Genomic DNA, 20231 nt, shown 5'->3' on the forward strand with positions numbered 1-20231 from the left:
CCATAGTCATACATGTAGTATAATGCACAGCCCATACTCTTACATGTAGTATAATGCACAGCCCATACTCATCCATGTAGTATAATGCACAGCCCATAGTCATACATGTAGTATAATGCACAGCCCATAGTCATCCATGTAGTATAATGCACAGCCCATAGTCCATACATGTAGTATAATGCACAGCCCATAGTCCATACATGTAGTATAATGCACAGCCCATACTCATACATGTAGTATAATGCACAACCCACACTCTTACATGTAGTATAATGCACAGCCCATAGTCCATACATGTAGTATAATGCACAGCCCATAGTCCATACATGTAGTATAATGCACAGCCCATAGTCCATACATGTAGTATAATGCACAGCCCATAGTCCATACATGTAGTATAATGCACAGCCCATACTCATACATGTAGTATAATGCACAGCCCACACTCTTACATGTAATATAATGCACAGCCCACAGTCATACATGTAGTATAATGCACAGCCCATAGTCCATACATGTAGTATAATGCACAGCCCACACTCTTACATGTAGTATAATGCACAGCCCATAGTCCATACATGTAGTATAATGCACAGCCCATACTCATACATGTAGTGTAATGCACAGCCCACACTCTTACATGTAATATAATGCACAGCCCACAGTCATACATGTAGTATAATGCACAGCCCATAGTCCATACATGTAGTATAATGCACAGCCCACACTCTTACATGTAGTATAATGCACAGCCCATAGTCCATACATGTAGTATAATGCACAGCCCACACTCTTACATGTAATATAATGCACAGCCCACAGTCATACATGTAGTATAATGCACAGCCCATAGTCCATACATGTAGTATAATGCACAGCCCATACTCATACATGTAGTATAATGCACAGCCCACACTCTTACATGTAGTATAATGCACAGCCCATAGTCCATACATGTAGTATAATGCACAGCCCATACTCTTACATGTAATATAATGCACAGCCCACACTCTTACATGTAGTATAATGCACAGCCCATAGTCCATACATGTAGTATAATGTACAACCCACACTCTTACATGTAGTATAATGCACAGCCCATAGTCCATACATGTAGTATAATGCACAGCCCACACTCTTACATGTAATATAATGCACAGCCCACAGTCATACATGTAGTATAATGCACAGCCCATAGTCCATACATGTAGTATAATGCACAGCCCATAGTCATACATGTAGTATAATGCACAGCCCACACTCTTACATGTAGTATTATGCACAGCCCATACTCATACATGTAGTATAATGCACAGCCCATAGTCATACATGTAGTATAATGCACAGCCCACACTCTTACATGTAATATAATGCACAGCCCACAGTCATACATGTAGTATAATGCACAGCCCATAGTCCATACATGTAGTATAATGCACAGCCCACACTCTTACATGTAATATAATGCACAGCCCACAGTCATACATGTAGTATAATGCACAGCCCATAGTCCATACATGTAGTATAATGCACAGCCCATACTCATACATGTAGTATAATGCACAGCCCATAGTCATACATGTAGTATAATGCACAGCCCACACTCTTACATGTAGTATAATGCACAGCCCATAGTCCATACATGTAGTATAATGCACAGCCCACACTCTTACATGTAGTATAATGCACAGCCCATACTCATACATGTAGTATAATGCACAGCCCATAGTCCATACATGTAGTATAATGCACAGCCCATACTCATACATGTAGTATAATGCACAGCCCATAGTCATACATGTAGTATAATGCACAGCCCATAGTCATACATGTAGTATAATGCACAGCCCACACTCTTACATGTAGTATAATGCACAGCCCACACTCTTACATGTAGTATAATGCACAGCCCATAGTCATACATGTAGTATAATGCACAGCCCACACTCTTACATGTAATATAATGCACAGCCCACAGTCATACATGTAGTATAATGCACAGCCCACACTCTTACATGTACAGTCATATGAAAAAGTTTGGGCACCCCTATTAATCTTAAGCTTAATGTTCTATAAAAATTGGTGTTTTTGCAACAGCTATTTCAGTTTGATATATGTAATAACTGTTGGATACAGTAATGTTTCTGCCTTGAAATGAGGTTTATTGTACTAACAGAAAATGTGCAATCTGCATTCAAACAAAATTTGACAGGTGCATAAGTATGGGCACCTCACCAGAAAAGTGACATTAATAGTTAGTAGATCCTCCTTTTGCAAAAATAACAGCCTCTAGTCGCTTCCTGTAGCTTTTAATGAGTTCCTGGATCCTGGATGAAGGTATTTTTGACCATTCCTTTTTACAAAACAATTCCAGTTCAGTTAAGTTTGATGGTCGCCGAGCATGGACAGCCCTCTTCAAATGATCCCACAGATGTTCAATGATATTCAGGTCTGGGGACTGGGATGGCCATTCCAGAACATTGTAGTTGTTCCTCTGCATGAATGCCTGAGTAGATTTGGAGCGGTGTTTTGGATCATTGTCTTGCTGAAAGATCCATCCACTTTGTAACTTCATATTTATCACTGATTCTTGAACACTATTGTCAAGAATCTGCTGATACTGAGTGGAATCCATGCGTCCCTCAACTTTAACAAGATTCCCAGTGCCAGCATTGACCACACAGCCCCAAAGCATGATGGAACCTCCACCAAATTTTACTGTGGGTAGCAAGTGTTTTTCTTGGAATGCTGTGTTTTTTTGCCACCATGCATAACGCCTTTTTGTATGACCAAATAACTCAATCTTGATTTCATCAGTCCACAGGACCTTCTTCCAAAAAGAAATTGGCTTCTCCAAATGTGCTTTTGCATACCTCAGCCAACTCTGTTTGTGGCGTGCTTGCAGAAACGGCTTCTTTCGCATCACTCTCCCATACAGCTTCTCCTTGTGCAAAGTGCCTTGTATAGTTGACCGATGCACAGTGACACCATCTGCAGCAAGTTGATGCTGCAGCTCTCTGGAGGTGGTCTGAGGATTGTCCTTGACTGATCTCACCATTCTTCTTCTCTGCCTTTCTGATGTTTTTCTTGGCCTGACACTTCTGGCCTTAACAAGAACTGTCCCTGTGTTCTTCCATTTCCTTACTATGTTCCTCACAGTGGAAACTGACAGGTTAAATCTCTGAGACAGCTTTTTGTATGCTTCCCCTGAACAACTATGTTGAATAATCTTTGTTTTCAGATCATTTGACAGTTGTTTTGAGGAGCCCATGATGCCACTCTTCAGAGGAGATTCAAACAGGAGAACAACTTGCAAGTGGCCACTTTAAGTAGCTTTTCTCATGATTGCATACACCTGGCTATAAAGTTCAAAGCTCCATGAGGTTACAAAACCAAAAAAAGTGCTTTAGTAAGTCAGTAAAAAGTAGGTAGGAGTATTTAAAACAAGAAAATGATAAGGGTGCCCATACTTATGCACCTTTCAAATTTTGTTTGAATGCAGATTGCACATTTTCTGTTAGTACAATAAACCTCATTTCAAGGCAGAAACATTACTGTGTCCAACAGTTATTACATATATCAAACTGAAATAGCTGTTGCAAAAACACCAATTTTTATAAAACATTAAGCTTAAGATTAATAGGGGTGCCCAAACTTTTTCATATGACTGTAATATAATGCACAGCCCACAGTCCATACATGTAGTATAATGCACAGCTCATACTCTTACATGTAGTATAATGCACAGCCCACACTCTTACATGTAATATAATGCACAGCCCATAGTCCATACATGTAGTATAATGCACAGCCGATAGTCCATACATGTAGTATAATGCACAGCCCATAGTCCATACATGTAGTATAATGCACAGCCCACAGTCCATACATGTAGTATAATGCACAGCCCATAGTCCATACATGTAGTATAATGCACAGCCCACAGTCCATACATGTAGTATAATGCACAGCCCATAGTCCATACATGTAGTATAATGCACAGCCCACACTCTTACATGTAATATAATGCACAGCCCATAGTCCATACATGTAGTATAATGCACAGCCCATAGTCATACATGTAGTATAATGCACAGCCCATAGTCATCCATGTAGTATAATGCACAGCCCACACTCATACATGTAGTATAATGCACAGCCCATAGTCCGTACATGTAGTATAATGCACAGCCCATAGTCCATACATGTAGTATAATGCACAGCCCATAGTCCATACATGTAGTATAATGCACAGCCCGTATAATGCACAGCCCATAGTCATACATGTAGTATAATGCACAGCCCATAGTCATCCATGTAGTATAATGCACAGCCCACACTCATACATGTAGTATAATGCACAGCCCATAGTCCGTACATGTAGTATAATGCACAGCCCATAGTCCATACATGTAGTATAATGCACAGCCCATAGTCCATACATGTAGTATAATGCACAGCCCATAGTCCATACATGTAGTATAATGCACAGCCCACACTCTTACATGTAATATAATGCACAGCCCATAGTCCATACATGTAGTATAATGCACAGCCCATACTCATACATGTAGTATAATGCACAGCCCATAGTCCGTACATGTAGTATAATGCACAGCCCATAGTCAGTACATGTAGTATAATGCACAGCCCACACTCATACATGTAGTATAATACACAGCCCATAGTCCGTACATGTAGTATAATGCACAGCCGATAGTCCATACATGTAGTATAATGCACAGCCCATAGTCCATACATGTAGTATAATGCACAGCCCACACTCTTACATGTAATATAATGCACAGCCCATAGTCCATACATGTAGTATAATGCACAGCCCATAGTCCATACATGTAGTATAATGCACAGCCCATACTCATACATGTAGTATAATGCACAGCCCATAGTCCGTACATGTAGTATAATGCACAGCCCATAGTCAGTACATTTAGTATAATGCACAGCCCACACTCATACATGTAGTATAATACACAGCCCATAGTCATCCATGTAGTATAATGCACAGCCCATAGTCCATACATGTAGTATAATGCACAGCCCATAGTCCGTACATGTAGTATAATGCACAGCCCATAGTCATCCATGTAGTATAATGCACAGCCCATAGTCCATACATGTAGTATAATGCACAGCCCATAGTCCGTACATGTAGTATAATGCACAGCCCACAGTCCATACATATAGTATAATGCACAGCCCATAGTCCATACATGTAGTATAATGCACAGCCCATAGTCCATACATGTAGTATAATGCACAGCTCATAGTCCATACATGTAGTATAATGCACAGCCCATAGTCCGTACATGTAGTATAATGCACAGCCCATAGTCCATACATGTAGTATAATGCACAGCTCATAGTCCATACATGTAGTATAATGCACAGCCCATAGTCCGTACATGTAGTATAATGCACAGCCCATAGTCCATACATGTAGTATAATGCACAGCCCATAGTCCGTACATGTAGTATAATGCACAGCCCATAGTCCATACATGTAGTATAATGCACAGCCCATAGTCCATACATGTAGTATAATGCACAGCCCATAGTCCATACATGTAGTATAATGCACAGCCCACACTCTTACATGTAATATAATGCACAGCCCATAGTCCATACATGTAGTATAATGCACAGCCCATACTCATACATGTAGTATAATGCACAGCCCATAGTCCGTACATGTAGTATAATGCACAGCCCATAGTCAGTACATGTAGTATAATGCACAGCCCACACTCATACATGTAGTATAATACACAGCCCATAGTCCGTACATGTAGTATAATGCACAGCCGATAGTCCATACATGTAGTATAATGCACAGCCCATAGTCCATACATGTAGTATAATGCACAGCCCACACTCTTACATGTAATATAATGCACAGCCCATAGTCCATACATGTAGTATAATGCACAGCCCATAGTCCATACATGTAGTATAATGCACAGCCCATACTCATACATGTAGTATAATGCACAGCCCATAGTCCGTACATGTAGTATAATGCACAGCCCATAGTCAGTACATTTAGTATAATGCACAGCCCACACTCATACATGTAGTATAATACACAGCCCATAGTCATCCATGTAGTATAATGCACAGCCCATAGTCCATACATGTAGTATAATGCACAGCCCATAGTCCGTACATGTAGTATAATGCACAGCCCATAGTCCGTACATGTAGTATAATGCACAGCCCATAGTCCATACATGTAGTATAATGCACAGCCCATACTCATACATGTAGTATAATGCACAGCCCATAGTCCGTACATGTAGTATAATGCACAGCCCATAGTCAGTACATTTAGTATAATGCACAGCCCACACTCATACATGTAGTATAATACACAGCCCATAGTCATCCATGTAGTATAATGCACAGCCCATAGTCCATACATGTAGTATAATGCACAGCCCATAGTCCGTACATGTAGTATAATGCACAGCCCATAGTCATCCATGTAGTATAATGCACAGCCCATAGTCCATACATGTAGTATAATGCACAGCCCATAGTCCGTACATGTAGTATAATGCACAGCCCACAGTCCATACATATAGTATAATGCACAGCCCATAGTCCATACATGTAGTATAATGCACAGCCCATAGTCCGTACATGTAGTATAATGCACAGCCCACAGTCCATACATATAGTATAATGCACAGCCCATAGTCCATACATGTAATATAATGCACAGCCCATACTCTTACATGTAGTATAATGCACAGCCCATAGTCCGTACATGTAGTATAATGCACAGCCCACAGTCTTACATGTTGTATAATGCACAGCCCATAGTCATCCATGTAGTATAATGCACAGCCCATACTCATACATGTAGTATAATGCACAGCCCATAGTCCATACATGTAGTATAATGCACAGCCCATAGTCCATACATGTAGTATAATGCACAGCCCACAGTCCATACATGTAGTATAATGCACAGCCCATAGTCCATACATGTAGTATAATGCACAGCCCACACTCTTACATGTAATATAATGCACAGCCCATAGTCCATACATGTAGTATAATGCACAGCCCATAGTCATACATGTAGTATAATGCACAGCCCATAGTCATCCATGTAGTATAATGCACAGCCCACACTCATACATGTAGTATAATGCACAGCCCATAGTCCGTACATGTAGTATAATGCACAGCCCATAGTCCATACATGTAGTATAATGCACAGCCCATAGTCCATACATGTAGTATAATGCACAGCTCATAGTCCATACATGTAGTATAATGCACAGCCCATAGTCCGTACATGTAGTATAATGCACAGCCCATAGTCCATACATGTAGTATAATGCACAGCCCATAGTCCGTACATGTAGTATAATGCACAGCCCATAGTCCATACATGTAGTATAATGCACAGCCCATAGTCCATACATGTAGTATAATGCACAGCCCATAGTCCATACATGTAGTATAATGCACAGCCCACACTCTTACATGTAATATAATGCACAGCCCATAGTCCATACATGTAGTATAATGCACAGCCCATACTCATACATGTAGTATAATGCACAGCCCATAGTCCGTACATGTAGTATAATGCACAGCCCATAGTCAGTACATGTAGTATAATGCACAGCCCACACTCATACATGTAGTATAATACACAGCCCATAGTCCGTACATGTAGTATAATGCACAGCCGATAGTCCATACATGTAGTATAATGCACAGCCCATAGTCCATACATGTAGTATAATGCACAGCCCACACTCTTACATGTAATATAATGCACAGCCCATAGTCCATACATGTAGTATAATGCACAGCCCATAGTCCATACATGTAGTATAATGCACAGCCCATACTCATACATGTAGTATAATGCACAGCCCATAGTCCGTACATGTAGTATAATGCACAGCCCATAGTCAGTACATTTAGTATAATGCACAGCCCACACTCATCCATGTAGTATAATGCACAGCCCATAGTCCATACATGTAGTATAATGCACAGCCCATAGTCCGTACATGTAGTATAATGCACAGCCCATAGTCCGTACATGTAGTATAATGCACAGCCCATAGTCCATACATGTAGTATAATGCACAGCCCATACTCATACATGTAGTATAATGCACAGCCCATAGTCCGTACATGTAGTATAATGCACAGCCCATAGTCAGTACATTTAGTATAATGCACAGCCCACACTCATACATGTAGTATAATACACAGCCCATAGTCATCCATGTAGTATAATGCACAGCCCATAGTCCATACATGTAGTATAATGCACAGCCCATAGTCCGTACATGTAGTATAATGCACAGCCCATAGTCATCCATGTAGTATAATGCACAGCCCATAGTCCATACATGTAGTATAATGCACAGCCCATAGTCCGTACATGTAGTATAATGCACAGCCCACAGTCCATACATATAGTATAATGCACAGCCCATAGTCCATACATGTAGTATAATGCACAGCCCATAGTCCGTACATGTAGTATAATGCACAGCCCACAGTCCATACATATAGTATAATGCACAGCCCATAGTCCATACATGTAATATAATGCACAGCCCATACTCTTACATGTAGTATAATGCACAGCCCATAGTCCGTACATGTAGTATAATGCACAGCCCATAGTCCACGCATGCAGTATAATGCACAGCCCACACTCATACATGTAGTATAATGCACAGCCCACACTCTTACATGTAGTATAATGCACAGCCCACACTCTTACATGTAGTATAATGCACAGCCCACACTCTTACATGTAGTATAATGCACAGCCCACACTCTTACATGTAGTATTATGGCCAAGGGCACCGTGTAGTCGCTGATTTAAACAGAACATTATACTCGCCTTCTCTCTGCTCCCTCGCCGCTCGGTGTCTTCTTTCTGGAGCTGCCGCTGACTTCAGCTACAAGTGACAGGAGAGCATGATGTTACTTCCATGCGCCCCCTAATGGCGTACATGCCGATGTCAGCTGCTGGCCTCTGATTGGTCAGCAGCGTGTATTGTGGCACTTCAGCTGAATGTCAGTCCGAGAACACATCCAGCTGAAGTAGGGGTCGGTCGCAGGAGCCACTGCGGTCATTAAGCCTCTCAATATAATGCTCTCATAGTACCTCTATTTCCCCACACCGTATAATGTTCTCACAGTACCGCCATCCCCCCACATACCGTATAATGTTCCCACAGTACCGCCATCTTCCCACATACAGTATAATGTTCTCACAGTACCACCATCTTCCCACATACCGTATAATGTTCTCACAGTACCACCATCCCCCCACATACAGTATAATGTTCTCACAGTACCACCATCTTCCCACATACAGTATAATGTTCTCACAGTACCGCCATCCCCCCACATACAGTATAATGTTCTCACAGTACTGCCATCCCCCCACATACAGTATAATGTTCTCACAGTACCGCCATCCCCCCACATACAGTATAATGTTCTCACATTACCACCATCCCCCCCACATACAGTATAATGTTCCCACAGTACCGCCATCCCCCCCACATACAGTATAATGTTCTCACAATACCGCCATCCCCCCACATACAGTATAATGTTCTCACAGTACCGCCATCCCCCCGACATACAGTATAATGTTCTCACAATACCACCATCCCCCACATACAGTATAATGTTCTCACAGTACCACCATCCCCCCACATACAGTATAATGTTCTCACAGTACCACCATCCCCCCACATACAGTATAATGTTCTCACAGTACCGCCATCTTCCTACATACAGTATAATGTTCTCACAGTACCGCCATCTTCCCACATACAGTATAATGTTCCCACAGTACCGCCATCTTCCCACATACAGTATAATGTTCTCACAGTACCGCCATCTTCCCACATACAGTATAATGTTCCCACAGTACCGCCATCTTCCCACATACAGTATAATGTTCCCACAGTACCGCCATCTTCCCACATACAGTATAATGTTCTCACAGTACCGCCATCTTCCCACATACAGTATAATGTTCTCACAGTACCGCCATCTTCCCACATACAGTATAATGTTCTCATAGTACCGCCATGTTCCCACATACAGTATAATGTTCCCACAGTACCGCCATGTTCCCACATACAGTACAATGTTCTCACAGTACCGCCATCTTCCCACATACAGTATAATGTTCTCACAGTACCGCCATCTTCCCACATACAGTATAATGTTCTCACAGTACCGCCATCTTCCCACATACAGTATAATGTTCTCACAGTACCACCATCCCCCCACATACAGTATAATGTTCCCACAGTACCGCCATCCCCCCACATACAGTATAATGTTCTCACAGTACCGCCATCTTCCCACATACAGTATAATGTTCTCATAGTACCGCCATCTTCCCACATACAGTATAATGTTCTCACAGTACCACCATCCCCCCACATACAGTATAATGTTCTCACAGTACCGCCATCTTCCCACATACAGTATAATGTTCTCACAGTACCGCCATCTTCCCTACATACAGTATAATGTTCCCACATTACCACCATCCCCCCACATACAGTATAATGTTCTCACATTACCACGATCTTCCCACATTCAGTATAATGTTCCCACAGTACCGCCATCTTCCCACATACAGTATAATGTTCTCACAGTACCGCCATCCCCCCACATACAGTATAATGTTCTCAAAGTACCGCCATCTTCCCACATACAGTATAATGGTCTCACAGTACCACCATCCCCCCACATACAGTATAATGTTCTCACAGTACCGCCATCTTCCCACATACAGTATAATGTTCTCACAGTACCACCATCCCCCCCACATACATTATAATGTTCCCACATTACCACCATCCCCCCACATACAGTATAATATTCTCACATTACCACCATCTTCCCACATACAGTATAATGTTCTCACAGTACCCCCATCCCCCCCACATACAGTATAATGTTCTCACATTACCACCATCCCCCCACATACAATATAATATTCCCACATTACCGCCATCTTCCCACATACAGTATAATGTTCTCACAGTACCGCCATCTTCCCACATACAGTATAATGTTCTCACAGTACCGCCATCTTCCCACATACAGTATAATGTTCTCACAGTACCGCCATCCCCCCACATACAGTATAATGTTCCCACAGTACCACCATCTTCCCACATACAGTGTAATGTTCTCACAGTACCGCCATCTTCCCACATACAGTATAATGTTCTCACAGTACCACCATCCCCCCACATACAGTATAATGTTCCCACAGTACCAACATCTTCCCACATACAGTATAATGTTCCCACATTACCGCCATCTCCCCACATACAGTATAATGTTCTCACAGTACCGCCATCTTCCCACATACAGTATAATGTTCTCACAGTACCGCCATCTTCCCACATACAGTATAATGTTCTCACAGTACCGCCATCTTCCCACATACAGTATAATGTTCTCACATTACCACCATCCCCCCACATACAGTATAATGTTCCCACAGTACCACCATCTTCCCACATACAGTGTAATGTTCTCATAGCACCGCCATCCCCCCACATACAGTGTAATGTTCCCACAGTCTGCAATGTTCCCACATACAGTATAATGTTCCCACATTACCACCATCCCCCCCACATACAGTACAATGTTCCCACATTACCACCATCCCCCCCGCATACAGTATAATGTTCTCATAGTCCCGCCATCCCCCCACATACAGTGTAATGTTCCCACAGTTCCACAATCTTCCCACATACAGTATAATGTTGTAACAGTCCCAACATCCCCCCACATACAGTATAATGTTCTCACAGTACCGCCATCCCCCCACATACAGTATAATGTTGTCACAGTACTGCCATCTTCCCACATACAGTGTAATGTTCTCACAGTGCCACCATCCCCCCCACATACAGTATAATGTTGTCACAGTCCCGCCATCCCCCCACATACAATATAATATTCCCACATTACAACCATCCCCCCCACATACAGAATAATGTTCCCACAGTACCACCATCTTCCCACATACAGCATAATGTTCTCACAGTCCCGCCATCCCCCCCACATACAGTATAATGTTCCCACATTACCACCATCTTCCCACATACAGTATAATGTTCTCACAGTACCGCCATCCCCCCCACATACAGTATAATGTTGTCACAGTCCCGCCATCCCCCCACATACAATATAATATTCCCACATTACAACCATCCCCCCCACATACAGAATAATGTTCCCACAGTACCACCATCTTCCCACATACAGTATAATGTTCTCACAGACCCGCCATCCCCCCCACATACAGTATAATGTTACCACATTACCACCATCCCCCCACATACAATATAATATTCCCACATTACAACCATCCCCCCCACATACAGTATAATGTTCCCACAGTACCGCCATCTTCCCACATACAGTATAATGTTCTCACAGTACCGCCGTCCCCCCACATACAGTGTGATGTTCCCACAGTACCGCCATCTTCCCACATACAGTATAATGTTCTCACAGTACCACCATCCCCCCACATACAGTATAATGTTCCCACAGTGCCACCATCTTCCCACATACAGTATAAAGTTCTCACAGTGCCACCATCCCCCCACATACAGTATAATGTTCCCACAGTACCGCCATCTTCCCACATACAGTATAATGTTCTCACATTACCACCATCCCCCCACATACAGTATAATGTTCCCACAGTACCGCCATCCCCCCACATACAGTATAATGTTCTCACAGTACCGCCATCTTCCCACATACAGTATAATGTTCTCACAGTACCACCATCTTCCCACATACAGTGTAATATTCCCACATTACAACCATCCCCCCCACATACAGTGTCATGTTCCCACAGTACCGCCATCTTCCCACATACAGTATAATGTTCTCACAGTACCACCATCCCCCCACATACAGTATAATGTTCCCACAGTGCCACCATCTTCCCACATACAGTATAATGTTCTCACAGTACCACCATCCCCCCACATACAGTATAATGTTCCCACAGTACCGCCATCTTCCCACATACAGTATAATGTTCTCACAGTACCACCATCCCCCCACATATAGTATAATGTTCCCACAGTGCCACCATCTTCCCACATACAGTATAATGTTCTCACATTACCACCATCCCCCCACATACAGTATAATGTTCCCACAGTACCGCCATCCCCCCACATACAGTATAATGTTCTCTCTGTACCACCATCTTCCCACATACAGTATAATGTTCCCACAGTACCGCCATCTTCCCACATACAGTATAATGTTCTCACAGTACCACCATCCCCCCACATACAGTATAATGTTCCCACAGTGCCACCATCTTCCCACATACAGTATAATGTTCTCACATTACCACCATCCCCCCACATACAGTATAATGTTCCCACAGTACCGCCATCCCCCCACATACAGTATAATGTTCTCACAGTACCGCCATCTTCCCACATACAGTATAATGTTCTCACAGTACCACCATCCCCCCACATACAGTATAATGTTCCCACAGTACCGCCATCTTCCCACATACAGTATAATGTTCTCACAGTACCACCATCCCCCCACATACAGTATAATGTTCCCACAGTGCCACCATCTTCCCACATACAGTATAATGTTCTCACATTACCACCATCCCCCCACATACAGTATAATGTTCCCACAGTACCGCCATCCCCCCACATACAGTATAATGTTCTCACAGTACCACCATCTTCCCACATACAGTATAATGTTCTCACAGTACCGCCATCCCCCCACATACAGTATAATGTTCTCACAGTGCCACCATCCCCCCACATACAGTATAATGTTCCCACAGTACCACCATCTTCCCACATACAGTATAATGTTCCCACAGTACCACCATTCCCCCACATACAGTATAATGTTCCCACAGTGCCACCATCCCCAATTTTATTTTATGTTTTAACACTTGGTTTTCTTTCTTTGGTGTTTTTCATGTAATATATGGAAACCTTCAGGAAAATGCTAAAAGAAACATAATATCCAGGAAAAAAACCACTGTACATGGAGACATTAGCATCAAATAACTGTCTTGTTCTTACAAACACGCTCTTATAAATGAGATCTAACGTGATAAAAGATTACAACCTGGGGAAGACGGGAAACATTCATACAGACAGTCGCTGATGATGTAGTCAGTGACGGACTCTGGACAAATTTGTTTCTAGAGCCGTATTAGAAGATGAAGATGTCGTCCTCATCATGAAGTTGTTATTTCTCATGCCATGTGTAATGTATATGACGAGAATTAGCGTTATGGAAGATGAGTCTATAAGAAACGTATTCAGCTGCAGACTCCGAGGAAGAAACTGCTTGTTGTCTGTGGCATAAAATATAAAGGTTTTATTAGTACATCAGGGACAAAAGCAGAATGTTGTAAAATAATAAAAATACCATTGCTGCTTGGGTTTCTGGGTGATTCTTACTGAAGCAGTGGCCAACTTAGCCAGTGATTGGAAGTATGGAAGAGATGTCTAAGTCAGCAATTCAACTTATGTTCCAGTCCATAAAAACTAGAGAGCACAACATCTACACATTCTATCTCCTGATATATTTCCCTTATTGTCTCCAGTAATTGTATTATTACACAGAATTCTTTATGATGTTACATCGACTCATCTTCTTCTCATTCAGGTTTCTACAATATCAGATCCTCTCAGTGAAGATCTTCTATATTAAGAGAATTTTTCTGAATCACCTATCAAGGATGGGCATGGACAGAGACAAGATGGCGGAGAGGATATTACACCTCACCCTAGAGATCCTCTTCCGGCTTACTGGAGAGGTGAGAGATTCTGATGACGTCACATTACATCATTCTTATCTATGGGAATAACAGATGGACAGAACTGGAGAGGTGAGGACTCTGGAAATGTCTGTAGTGAGATTTATTAATGTGTCTCTCCATAACCAGGATTACACAGTAGTGAAGAAGACCTCTAGTGAGCGCTGTCAGGCCCCTGTGTCTGAGGGATGGGGAAGACCCCTGAGCTCAATCACAGGACCTCCACCTCACACCCAGATACATGAGGACATCAATGACCAGAAGATCCTAGAACTCACCTACAAGATGATTGAGCTGCTGACTGGAGAGGTGACGCTGCTGGGAATGCTGGGACATTATACAGTAACGCTATGGAGGGATCGGGGGGATGACGGTATCATTGTATGTGTCAGGTTCCTATAAGGTGTCAGGATGTCACCGTCTATTTCTCCATGGAGGAGTGGGAGTATTTAGAAGGACGCAAAGATCTGTACAAGGACATCATGATGGAGGTTCCCCAGCCCCTCACATCACCAGGTAATAGGACTAAATACACACGGCCTATAATTATCTGTATGTAAAGAATGAATTCAGTCCTGTATGTGTTTCCTCCAGATCCATCCAGTAAGAGGACAACACCAGAGAGATGTCCCCGTCCTCTTTTTCCACAGGACTGTAAACAAGAAGATCCCAATGTTCCTCAGGATCATCAGGTAGATGGAGAGAAGGTGTCATGAGATCTCCCCTATGATGTGTAGACGGCTGTGAAGGTCTTGTGCTCAGTCTTGTTTTATCCACCAGGATTATATGTTTTATACTTGTGTAATGAGAACGGTGGAGATGGCAGGATTAGAGCTGATCATAGATGGGACTTCTCCATCTGTCTGTGACTTTTATAATATTTGTTTCAGGGTGAAGATCTGACCCATATTAATACTATAGAGACATATGTGAGGTGTGATGAGCGGTGTAAGGAGGAGATTCCTTCATATGACTACCCCGGTGAGTAGTGACCACTAAATGCAGAGAAGTCACAGATTCTTCTCAGTCACCGGCTGTGGCTGGTTTACCGGTCATGTAGTTTGGCCGTATCACAATCGTGTGATCACCATTTTCCCGCTAGACCACAACATTTTCCTCCATCTGAAAATGTTCACATTACTTTGTGTAGTTGTAAAAGCCTTTTCTATAGAACTTACAACCTGGAGGATCCACCTACCCCCTGGGATTAGTAGACGCTGACCGGTACCTGCCCAGATCTGTAAACTACAAAGCCAAATGACAGCGTACGTAGAAAGTGCTGACAAGTGAGAAAATCACTTGAAGAAAAATATTCTGATGGGCCTGTAAGAGAAAGCGGAGGGTAATGATGCTGTTGGCTTCCTAGATCCATGATATCTTATTGGATGAATCTACCTTCTCTCCCTTCTGTGCTGCTGAATGTTCTCATATGGTCCCTACAAGACCAGGTCCAGTCTTTCTGGCCAAACTTCACTTTTATGATCGACAATATTAAATGTGCAGTGAGGGCCAAGTGTGAATTTCTGTACAATAACAACAGAGTTTCCCTTTATCCTGACTTTTCAAACTATCTTCAAACAGGATCCTGATAAACTACATAAAAAACATTACACCTGTGCCATGATATGTCTCTAAGCTGTGCGTGGCTGATGGCTGTAATATACATCTATTCACGCCTGCAGGAGATCTGGTGGCATGGCTCGAGTCCTGGTTTCATGGATTCACTCCACGTCATAAATTCCATTATGTTTTCAATCCTAAAGAATTCAGATTCCTGCACAATCGCTCCTGAAATGGGGGCACTAATACTTTCTCTACTCTTCTGGTCAGGACTCATCATACCTCCAATGGTCCACCATAAATGAGTGCAACTCCGGTTTAGTGTTGGATTTCTCCCTTCATACATACATTGTTGTTGGGGATGTTACATGTTTATATATTCTTTCTTTTTTTACAAGTTCATTCTGTATGATAGTCTGATTGTGGTGGGATCGGCCGGCCTCACTTATGTGACTCTGTAACTCCCTGGTAGTCTTTCAAAAAGATCTCCAATGCCTCTTCCAAATGCCCGAGATCTAAATTTAAGACCCCTCAGCTCTGCAGTATTGTAAAAAACTTCACTTTCAATGTCTAATATTTCTTCTTGACACTCATCTGACAGAAGATATTGGCCCTTACGATAGTTTAGATGATGAAGAGCCCCCGAGCCCCAGACTCTAATTACCCCAGAGAGGTTTCACCACTAGTTACTCATTTTTCTCTGATGGAGACTGTTGAGTTTGATCATTTCAGTAGATGTGTTGTTGTCTATACTCACAGTTTTTGACTTCAGTAATCCTCTGATTTAACCCCTTCCCACAGACAGTTTTATGTTCCTAATCAGGCCCCATTTTTCAAATCTGACGTGTGTCACTTTATGTGGTGATAACTTTGGAATTCTTCACAAAGGATAATAGGAAACAAATGGACCTTAGAAATTATTTTCCAACTTCTCATGAATCTGACAATCCCCTATATACGGTTGTACACTACTGTCTGGGCACATCGCAGGGTAAGAAGGGAAGGAGCGCCATTTAGCTATTAAGAATGCAGATTTTCCTGGAATAGTTCGCAGACGCAATGTATTGGGGGCACTGTTCATGGTCACCTGGCAGCTCAAAAGATGGCCACCACAAACAGGCTTGTCACTATCTACCCTGTTTACAGATTTCACAAATTACTTTGCTCATTACCCTTTAACCCCTCTACCTGGACCTGGACTTACACAGAGACCCCTAGGCTTGGGCCACGGTGTTACCTGCTATTCTGTGCAGTGAGATGGGAAGAAGAATAGTCAGGTAGCCGGGTCAGAACCAGGAAGGCAGAGAAAGTACAAAATCAGAAGACACGAGTAGTCAGTAATCGGGCCGAGGTCACAACCGGAAACAAATACACAAGCCGGGAGCTGATCACAGAGGACTGAACCAGAGGAGAACACGGCTGGATCTGGCAGCTTCCAGCTTTATTAGGGTGCGGTGCTTTCCAAATGGCTGAAGCAGGGAGCAGATTACTCCAGCTGGACAGCACACACACCCATACCGCCAGACTGGATGGTACTACTGGTCCCAGGCTACCTAATCTTAGTGGCTGGACAGAGCCTGCGCCTTTTACTCCATATTTGGGAAGCAGAATGAGCAAACAGTTGGACACCACGCTCCACTGGTTCATCCTATGAGGTTTTCTATTAGATGGTCATTGTCCTGGTGAATAAGTGAATTTTTTTTTTATATAACTTGCCTTTATTTACAGACAGTTTAAGTAGAAATGTTCAAAAATATAAAATTCAAGGATTTTTTATTAAAAAATAATAATTGGTTTTATTCTTGGCAGATGTCTGTACCAGGAGATCAGAGGGACAGCTGACATCTTCAATTTTTAAATCAGATGATCTTGAGATCCCACAGGATACAATTGAAGTGAATGACATTTCCCCAGATATACCATCATCCCTTCACAGCAAAGATCTGTCATCTGATCCTGTGAAACAGGTCCTGTCTTCTGATTCATTACCGACTACTAAGGAAAATCATAGTCACAAAATAAGCATTAAAAAACAAACTGCTCCTAATGCAAAGAAGCAATTTTCACATTCAGAATATAGAAATAGTTTTCCTCTCAAAAAGTCTTTTCTTAAACATCAAAAAATTCACACAGCGAAGAATAGATTTTCTTGTTCCAAATGTGGGAGATGTTTTAATCAGAAATCAAATCTTGTTAGGCATGAAATAACTCACACAGGAGAGAAGCCATTTTCCTGTTCAGAATGTGGAAAATGTTTTGTACAGAAATCAAATCTTATCGCACATCAGAGAACTCACACAGGGGAGAAGCCTTTTCCATGTTCAGAATGTGGGAAATGTTTTGTTCAGAAATCAAATCTTATCAAACATCAGAGAACCCACACAGTGGAGCAGCCTTTTTCATGTTCAGATTGTGGGAAATGTTTTGTTCAGAAATCAAATCTTATCAAACATCAGAGAACTCACACAGGGGACAAGCCTTTTCCATGTTCAGAATGTGGAAAATGTTTTACAGAGAAATCAACTCTTATCAAACATCACAAAACTCACACAGGGGAGAAGCCATTTTCATGTTCAGAATGTGGGAAATGTTTTATACAGAACTCAACTCTTATCACACATCAGAGAACTCACACAGGGGAGAAGCCTTTTACATGTTCAGAATGTGGGAAATGTTTTACAGACAAATCAACTCTTATCAAACATCAGAGAACTCACACAGGGGAGAAGCCTTTTCCATGTTCAGAATGTGGGAAATGTTTTACAGACAAATCAACTCTTATCAAACATCAGAGAACTCACACAGGGGAGAAGCCTTTTCCATGTTCAGAATGTGGAAAATGTTTTAACCAGAAATCTAGTTTTCTTAAGCACCAGAGAACCCACACAGTGGAGAAGCCATTTTCATTTTCAGATTGTGGGAAATGTTTTAACCAGAAAGCGCATCTTGATAACCACCGGAGAACCCACACAGGGGAGAATGCATCAACTACACACAACTAGTCTCTGTACAGACAATAAAGGCCCTAGCTGCACAACTAAAAATGCCACCACAGACCTAACTCCCTAATAAGCCGTTGAGGAGTTTCTTGTACCTCCTGAGGAACCAGAGGGGAGGCTACAACACACTGTCAACAAGGGGAAAGTAAAGTATGAAGGCCCATGACCTAGGACGCAAACCCAGCTTTATGACACTAGGCACTAAATTGTGACCCAAAATCCTTTGCTAATCTTCAGATTTCATGATGTCTTGCACACAGTCAAGGCACCTAGTGCCATAGGCAGCAAAACAACCCCAAAACACCTTTGAACCTCCACCATATTTGACTGTATGGGTTGTAAATTTATTGATTATGCTGCGCACCTTGGTCAAAGGAACATGCGGATCCCTAAAGATGGACTTATAACCTTGAAATTGTTGATATTTTTCAACAATTTTGGTTCTCAAGTCCTCAGACAGTTCTCGTCTCCTTTTTCTGTCTTCTCCATGCTTAGTGTGGCACACATATGCACACAATGCATAGATTGAATCAACCTCTCCCTTTTTTATCTAGTTTTAGCTGTGATTTTCCTATTGCCCACACCTGTTACTTGCCACAGTTGCGTTTGAACAAGCTTCACATGCTTGAAACAAAGTTGTTTACCCACAATTTTGGCAAGATGCCAACAATTTTTTCCAGCCTATTTTGTGTGAAATTATGTTCAATTTGCCTTTTTTTCTCTGTTTTCTTGTGTTGTTCCAATACACGCAAAGGAAATAAACTTGTATAACAAAACAT

General features: G+C 42.2%; 1 protein-coding gene across 1 annotated transcript in view; it reads left to right on the forward strand.

Annotated features, from left to right (window-relative positions):
* The window catches only part of LOC141206941 (uncharacterized), a 43177-nt gene extending 22949 nt beyond the window's left edge, over nucleotides 1-20228 (forward strand). The window contains exons 2-7 of the mRNA XM_073664308.1: nucleotides 14743-14893; nucleotides 15023-15202; nucleotides 15286-15409; nucleotides 15488-15585; nucleotides 15784-15874; nucleotides 18263-20228. Coding sequence (XP_073520409.1) covers nucleotides 14743-14893; nucleotides 15023-15202; nucleotides 15286-15409; nucleotides 15488-15585; nucleotides 15784-15874; nucleotides 18263-19455 — 1837 coding nt within the window. The 3' untranslated portion in view covers nucleotides 19456-20228. The remainder of the gene's footprint in view (nucleotides 1-14742; nucleotides 14894-15022; nucleotides 15203-15285; nucleotides 15410-15487; nucleotides 15586-15783; nucleotides 15875-18262) is intronic.
* The last annotated feature ends 3 nt before the right edge of the window (nucleotides 20229-20231 follow it).

Source organism: Phyllobates terribilis, unplaced genomic scaffold (assembly GCF_046119375.1).
Source record: "Phyllobates terribilis strain yellow unplaced genomic scaffold, ASM4611937v1 Scaffold_150__1_contigs__length_4496277, whole genome shotgun sequence".
Taxonomy (NCBI): Eukaryota; Metazoa; Chordata; class Amphibia; order Anura; family Dendrobatidae; genus Phyllobates; species Phyllobates terribilis.